Source organism: Centrocercus urophasianus, unplaced genomic scaffold, assembly GCF_019232065.1.
Source record: "Centrocercus urophasianus isolate 14NV4802_14NV808 unplaced genomic scaffold, USGS_Curo_1.0 seq_36, whole genome shotgun sequence".
Taxonomy (NCBI): Eukaryota; Metazoa; Chordata; class Aves; order Galliformes; family Phasianidae; genus Centrocercus; species Centrocercus urophasianus.
Genome location: NW_024884933.1, coordinates 1,197,711 through 1,205,848, shown reverse-complemented (window position 1 = coordinate 1,205,848; position 8,138 = coordinate 1,197,711). Strand labels below are relative to the sequence as shown.

General features: G+C 49.8%; 1 protein-coding gene across 9 annotated transcripts in view; it reads right to left on the bottom strand.

Annotated features, from left to right (window-relative positions):
- Positions 1–2,719: 2,719 nt before the first annotated feature.
- The window catches only part of DISP3 (dispatched RND transporter family member 3), a 116,879-nt gene continuing 111,460 nt past the window's right edge, over positions 2,720–8,138 (bottom strand). For all 9 annotated transcript variants that reach the window (XM_042831461.1, XM_042831459.1, XM_042831462.1 and 6 more), the window contains one exon: positions 2,720–7,980. In XM_042831461.1, coding sequence (XP_042687395.1) covers positions 7,618–7,980 — 363 coding nt within the window. In that variant the 3' untranslated portion in view covers positions 2,720–7,617. The remainder of the gene's footprint in view (positions 7,981–8,138) is intronic.

Here is an 8,138-nt window from a genome sequence, read left to right as displayed (position 1 = left end):
TGCAGCCAGCCTGACAAACTGTCCTCAGGAGCACTCCATAGAGTATATAGAGGGAGCACTGTGGTCCATCAGTAATATCAGAGCTAGCTCAATGGCACCTACAGAAGAAAAAAAGCCACTACTATTTTCACACTGCTTGATCAGACCTCTATTTCAACTGCAGCAGCACAGTGTCACCCCATCCTAGGACCTAAAGGCAGAAGCAGATAAAGGCACAAAAATGATAAAAGCACCACCATGTCATTACCTTCTCTTGCACAGCCCTGCAGTTAGTAAGGACTTTATCTGGCCAGGAACTTTCCACTCTCCAAATCAAGAGCTGGAAATAAAAACCCACAGGCAGCAGATCCTTCAGCAGACTCAGGCTGCATTACATTCAGGAGATTACCACAAGCCCAGGTGACACTCAGGGAGATGAACCACAGCTGCCTCTCATGACAAGGTTGTACTGACCATCAAACAAACTCCTTGAAGCGAAGCAGAGCAGTAGTGAACTCACCATGCTCCTGTACACCAACAAGGGGCAGCTCAAGAATTGCATCACTCCCATAGCATGGAACATTTTGGACAAGATGTGCTTAATGCAGACAACAAACTTGGGTCCAAGCTCAGGTGTTATCTTGTACATTGCTTTATCACTTACCTGTTTTTTTCTTCATTTTCCTTTATCGGTCTGCAAATAGCTCAAGGGAAGCCCAGGCCACGACACTTTGGGAAAGGCTCCCAGGAGTCAGCCAATAGGATGGGAGTGGGTACACAAGGAAGGACCCGCATCCACACTGCCTCTTCACATCCACCATGGCACAGTCCCAGGAAGCTCAGTGGGATATAAGCCCCCAGCTAGAAATGCTTAAAAGTCTTAAAGCAAGACATGGAACTTTCCCTTGCAGTCACCCTGTACTTTCACTCAGCACTAAGAGATTCAGTTGAAAGGGTCATCCCAAGTTTAAGAAAGAACACTTTCACACAGCTGCTTTGAAAGCTCACCCCCTCTGCACTTCTCAGGGTCAGGCAAATTGCCCCTTGCCACCTCATTGGGGTGTGGGGGGAACTTATTAATCACCTACCAGCCACCACCTGCAGCACTCTGACAAAGCTGCAGAGCTCTTTGGTGGTGGCTAATGAGATATCAGCACCCACACCTATAGCTAACAGGAATCTAACACTGAACTTGAGCTAACAAGTGTTAAAACGGAGCAGTGAGAGCTGCCTTTCTGCAGAAAAGAATTGAGCCACAATACTCAGCACCAAGTTTCAGCTCACCCCTGCTGTGATGGGATGCCCTCGCACCTACTTCTGCTCTGGGTGCTTTGAGGCTGCCAGACAGATATGGAAGAAGACATGACTCAGCTCCCTGCCTACGTGCTGTAGGGCCACTACAGGCACCACAACCTTCACAACCACCACATCCCCTCTTGGCTACTCAAAATCACAGGTGTAGCGGTACCCATACCTCCTCCAGGCCTTCTTTACCACTTAGCAACCCTTACTATTACTTCATAATCGCATCTCCCAGAATCAGCCTTTCACTTAGAAGGCAGAGGCCATTTCTACTGTCTGCCCAAACCATCTGTAGTTTAACCCATCCCATTGTGAGCAGTTGTTTATGGTGCAGTTCCCCAGCTGCTGCCTTTCAGCCTGAAGTGCACACACCTCCACCTCGCAGAGCGGCTTCTGTGCTTCAGATTTGGGTTTGAAACCCAGATCTTTGGCAGCCTTCTCCAACCCCAACCCTAAGATTTTGCTTTTCTCCTCCCAAAAAACCTACAGAGGGGCTGCTGAGCCCTCTGGCCTTTCATCTCGCTGCATGCTATGAGGCATGCTTTCGTGCTGAGCTCTTGGGGCAATGTTTGACTTGAGGGGAAAAAATATACATAAGAAATAGGGTGGGCCAGCTCTTGGAAACACAAGACACCGCACACCTACTGCTCTGGGTTCGCTTCACCTCTTGCAACAAACGGGAGCCTGGCACTGCCTCACCTCACGCTCAGACCTTGAGGGGAAGAAGATCAAAGCCGAATGCACAGAGGAGCACCGCGGGCCGCAGCTCTGCTGACGCCACTGAGGCGCTCTTGTGACAAAACGTTGGCAAGGGCCGAGCGCCGCCGGCCGCGTCAGGCGGGAGCGGAGCCCTCAGTCCCGTCACGCCTCCCCTCAGCGCTGCGTCCCCGCTTTTCCCGCCCCCTGGCGGCAGTAACGGCCACCCCTCAGCGCCACATCTTTAAGCACTACAGCGCGGCCGGGGGCGCTGAGCTCATCGGCTCCCTGGGCAGCCCGCTCCGCTGCTTCACCGCTCCTGAGAACGAATTGTTTCTACTATCCATCCTGAAGCTCCCCTAGTGCAACTTGAAGCCATTAGCTCTGGACCTATCACTGGGAGTGGAGACCAACTGCGCTTCACCGCAACCTCCTTTCTGGAGTTGTAGTGTTGAGGTCACTGCTGAGCCTCCTCCACACTGACCATCCCCATAGGACACCCTCACAGTCCATGCCGGGCATTGGGGAACTGCAGTGCTACAGGAGCTGCTGAATCCCATTCTCGAGGGGGAACAATCTCCATGTGCTGGCAGCAGCACTGTGTGGAACAAAGGAGTAGAAGAGCCCCAGAAAACATGGATGAAGCCCTCACCTGAGCCAGTCCTCCTCCAGCCCTGTGTGAAGCTGGAGCATCGCCTGGCCCTACCTGTAACGTGGTGTGGTGTGAGGGAGCCAAACGAGCCAGTGTCAAAATCTTTTATTTACAACAGTCTCCAAAAATCAAGGAACATTGAAAATAGGGAGAGTAGGAGACGACTTACAAAAAGTAACACGCGGACGTTACACTGCGAATTGTGCTACATCGCTCTGAGAACCGATGCGAAGGTCTGCAGGCACGTGGCGAAGCGGCAGCACTTCGAGGTGCTCGTGCCCCCTCTCCCCCCATCATCCCTCTTCTTTGCTCTCTTCCCTGCAAACCTTCTTGCCTGCTGCTCTGCCTCCAGTCCTCCTATCACCCCCCCTGTTGTCCCCAAGAGGAGGACGCATCCCACACCTCCATTCTGATGAATGGGTGCTGTGAGAGTTTCCAATTCCAGGACCTGGGTGTGAAGCTGAGGAAGAGGAGTTGGTAAAGGGCTTTGAAACAGGATAACCTGTGAACTGTGACTTGCATGCTATCCGGGGTGAGGAGTGATTTTGCTAATTACTAAGAGACTTGCCCTGCCTGGCTGCAAATCAATCAGCACAGTTTTCCTGCTGGACAGTGTGCACACATTTACGTGGCCTTTCATAATTTTCCAAGAGGGAAAGCCACTCTGGTAAGAAAATTCAGTGCAGCACGAGCCAAAATGAGGTGCTGTGACATAAAAGCAACATCCCAGTTTGTTCCAGTGGTGACAAAGTCAGGGGTCTCAGGGGGTCTCAGGAGACCCCTGCAGCTAGATTGCCAAAACAGTGTGCAAACAGCTCTGTAAGCACGCCATATATCCTTCTCCTTGGGGATAATTTCCAGGCTGGCTTTGCTTGGGACAGACCACAGCCCAGCACAGTCACTGATCCCTTTCCAGTATTTGCAGCCTTTGAAACTGCCAAGATTGGTGGCCAGCCCTGATGACTCCATTGCCTGTACAGGCCCTGCATGAACCCAGCGCCTCAAGAACTACTGCAACAAAAGCAAAGAAATGGAGTGAGGAGACCTGAGTCTATTTCTTCCTCTGACACTGATCTTTGCAAAGCACATCAGCTCTGTTCCTCTTTGCTCCAAAGCTGTTGTGAGTCCTATTCTCACCATTGTCTGTGGGGAACCTTGAACTCACGCAGCAGCAATTCTAAAGGCAGCAGCTCTGTACATATCTCTGCTTTGGCAAACAGGAATCAATGCCCTCCTGTAACTACTGAGGGCTTCTTGTCAGGACAGGATCAGCTCTAGATGATCAGATGATCAGCTCTAAGAGATTACAGTTTCCATCCTGAAACGTTAACTTCTCAGAAGGTATCCTTCAAAACAGAACTTACCAAAAAAAAAAAAAAAAAAAAAAAGAGGATGGGCAGATAACAAATATTTAATTGCAGTGTGCTGTAACTGAGAACCCGTGTGTGTTTCTTTTTCACTGCAGCAGTAAGATTGTTCTGAAATGGAAAAACAGTGCGTTCTCTCGCAAGTAAAGCTAGGATGAAATATTTCCATGACAATGTGTTCAACTATTTAAGAACACTGAAACTGGCAGCTTAATATGAAGAATTTTAGCACCTTAGCTTCCCCTGCCTGAGAAATTCTGAGAAAGTCTCCAGCATGCCTTAGTTCGGCATCTGTGAGCATCTTAGGCAAAGGAGGTACCACTGAGAAGGCGGAACCTTGCACAGCAAGGTGACAGGGCCCAAGAGATGCTCTGGGCATCAGAGAAAGAAGATGGGTAGAGATTTGGGAGGAATTAATTTAGGGCAAGCATCTGCTCCTGAACAGCGCTAGACAGGTGAGCCTTTGCTTTTTATTGCTACAAGCATCTGCCTCAGAGCACTGATTCCCAGCAGGGCTGTCAGCCCCACCTTCATGCTTGCTCAGATAAACCCATCCATTTTCTTACCCCTATAATTTTATGAATATTTTCTAATGCCAGGGAGATGGATGTATGCATCTGCCACTGATTTACTGTCTCCACCAAGACAGTGTTGCAAGTATGCTGCGGAAGGCTGGGCTCCACTTCTGTTTCTCCTTCACTCTGCAACACTCTGCAGGACATTCTGTGATTGTACATCTAAAACCCAAGTGTTGTGACCATCAAATTTTCGGCTTATCAATGTCCAGCGGGCACCTGCACTGGAAAGCATAATCTGGGATCATCTCCTGGCTCTTCTACTATAACTTGGAGTGAGCTCCAAATCCTAACTCTGCCTCAGCTTCCTGCTGGAGGGACACCATCTCCTCAGTATGCCTTTGCAAATCATCTGCTATACTTACCTTAGTCTTTTTTTTTCCTTCCTGAATCACTCCAGCCATTGCTTTTCTAGCGTGTTCCCAGAGCCACTTGGGCAAACATGGAGAAGGTGATGTTCCTGCTCATATCAGCCTGCCCTGCTGCTCTGACTAGCCAGAGAGGATGAGAAAGATTGGCAGTCTGTCCTTCCCCCTTCCTGCTCCAGAAAATGGGACAGAACCTGTTGGGTGCTAAGAATGCTGTTATTTTTGTCTGAGATCAGACACTGCTAAATCAGAACCCAGAGGCACAAAAGCTTTTCCACTACTTTGAAACTAATCTTTGCTTTCTGAGAATGGCTGAGGGACTGGTCCCAGCATGGTGTGCCCAGCATCACTCTGGAAGTGAGGAGCTTATATTAGCCTCTTTATAGTGAGTAAAACTGTGGGATACCTGGGGCATGAATGCGCGTTAAGTTTTGCAGGATTAAAGCAGATCTATGCCTCGCCTTAAAGATCTTTCAGTGCTTCTCCATGCTCACAGAAGGGACATGCTGCAAGGCTTAACTCAGCACCTTCCTCTCTTGTCTGGTGACCTGGAAATAACCATCAGCTTTAATCACTCCAAGAAGGTTGAAGCAATAGGTGAATATGGGTCAAGCCTTCCAGTCAGAGCATCCTTGGCAGCAGCACCAGGGCTCCTGCACTCTGCCCCACAACACCCATGTAGATCGCTGTATGTCATCAGCATGCTGCCCTCTGTGCTTGCTGCCATTTACAAGTGCGCAGGGCACCATTAGTAATTAAATCTGGAGATCAGACATCAGGGAAAGCAGGGCTTGCAGATCAGTGAGGCTGAGCCTTGCATAGCAGCTCTCAAAGAACCACGGGTTTAGGAAGGTTGAAAATCCTTCCCAGAACCATTTATTCATCAGGGTTCATCCTGTAGGAGCTGGGCAGAGCAGAGACAGGGGTCAAGGAACAGTAAATCCTGCAGAAAAGGGTAACTCAGCTGTGCCATGGTGATGGTGAGGAAGAAAACCAGGTCCTGTTTGCTCATGCTTTCACCACCCTCATGGATTGCTCTAGATTTCTCCTGGCATCAACAAAGCCCAAGGAGACTCCTGTCCTCAATCCCTTCTCTCCAGCTGATGCCTTGAGGAACCTAGTTTAGGAACAAATGTTTGATCCTGTTTCAGAGGAACAACATGATGTGAAGATGTAAGAGACTGGCAGGGATGAAACCAGGGATATAGTGAGCCAAGCAGCAGCAGCTGCTGGTCTGTCTCAGCAGCACAGTCCCCAGAACGTGGCTGGCACCAGGGGCCAGCTTCCTGGCATTTCCATTTTAAAAAGGGGGTCAATCCAGACAGAGAACGCAAAGCCATTGGGGACATGGTATCTGCAAACAAATGAGGAGTCGGGCTGCTTTCCAGCCACCTCTGTCTGTTGGCATCCCTGTAAATAATGTTTAATGCATCTCCCAGTGGGCCTGACCCCTCCCCTTCTGCCAAGGACCAGATGTGCTGCATATCAATGCACACACTTAGTTATTTCAATTTTAAGAATATGATGGAATCAGTGATGCTTAAAATGTACTTGTTAATGGCACCAGTTTGCAATTTCATTTTACTTTAATATAAACCATCTGCTTTGAGCAGGCAGCAGCCTCAGGCTGAAGCTCTGCTGCCTTCATGTCTGCACAGCAGGGTCTCTGAGCTGCCACAGAGAATGCCCCACTGTTTATCCATGCATGCTGCCAGCTATGGGCTCTACCTTGCTACAGGGGTTAGTTTATCCTCAGGCTAAGTGCTGGATGCCAGGTCCTGGAGCAAAAACCTTTGTACAGAGCTGAAGGCCTTCAGTTCTCTCTCTGCCATGAAGAGCAGAGGTAGATTGGTGAAGTCACAAACAGAGCGGGAGCTGGGACAGGACACCACTGCTACCTTGGCAAGAAGGAGAGGAGGACAGGGCCCTGTAGGCACCAACAGTGTTCTGATGACTGTTCAGAGACACAAGGGATCCCAGGGAGAGGACCGGCGTCCTTTATGAAAGATAGAGCCACGTGTCCTCGCATTCCCCACTAACAATGAAAGCAGGTCCCAGCAGGTGGTGCTGCCCCAAAATCTCTCATTTTAATTTCACAACCACCCCGGTAAGAGCTAGCTGGGAAATGCATCCTGTGCAGTGAGTTTGCAGCTGAGCACAGGGCATAGCAAAGCAATGCTATTCCCCAGGCCTCACTGCCATTTGCAAGGCTCAGGTGTTGATGCACAGCCCTGTTATGGGACAGGACATCACCTCTAAAGCCATCGTCACAATGCTGACCCTGGCCATGGCAAGGACAGAAAGGAAGCAGTTTGAAAGGGGTCAGACGGCCTACCTGACTTCTTTACCTTTGTGGTTCCAGAAAGCTCTGTTCATTTAAAAAAAGAAAAGCAGAAATAAAATTGAGAGAAGAGCACCTTCTCCCCTCCTACTCATGGGCTGAGGAATTCCCTGGGCAGCCCTCACTGTCCGTCATCCATCCATCACTTCTGAAATAAATACAAGTTTAGAGCAAAACCCATTAGAAAATAAAGTGCATCTGGAGTTGAAAAACTTCTGGAAAAAACAGGATTTTTTTTCCTCTTTTTTTTTCTTACAAAAAATATCCTTTAAAAAAAAAAGAAAGAAAAAAAGAAAAGGGAGCAAGAGGACAGATCGTGTGGCTCTCGGTGTGAGGTCTACAGGGCTGTCCCATTAGGGAGAGGGATCTTAAATCCACCCTTTAGCAGGGCAAGGCAGATGCACAGACCCAGCAGGCCAGCGAGAAGCACCCCTGCCACAGCCTTGAGGCAGGAAGTCCTGCTCCGGGTGAAGGTGCCGGGCCCCATGATGCTCAGCAGGGCTGTGCTCACAGTCAGCGTGTACAGGATGGAGACTGCCGTGTTGAGGGCCACGATCTTCCCAAACTTGGCGAAAGGGGCAATGATGCAGAAGAAGAGCGGGACGGTGGCAATCACGGTGGTGACAGCACTCGAGACAATTGCTACGCCCACGTGACGGATGGCTTCAATCGTCCTCCACTGGCGGCAGGCTGTGGGGTCCTGGCGGAAGGGACAGCAGTGTCACAGGGAGTGGAGACAAAGCACACAGGGCTGCAGAAATGCTTTATGCTCTGAGAGGGTGGCTTAGCTCACGGAGTCCTGGTCTGGGACACAGACGCTGTGTGAGTGTACTTCTCACTGTTTCTGCAGTCTCTGAA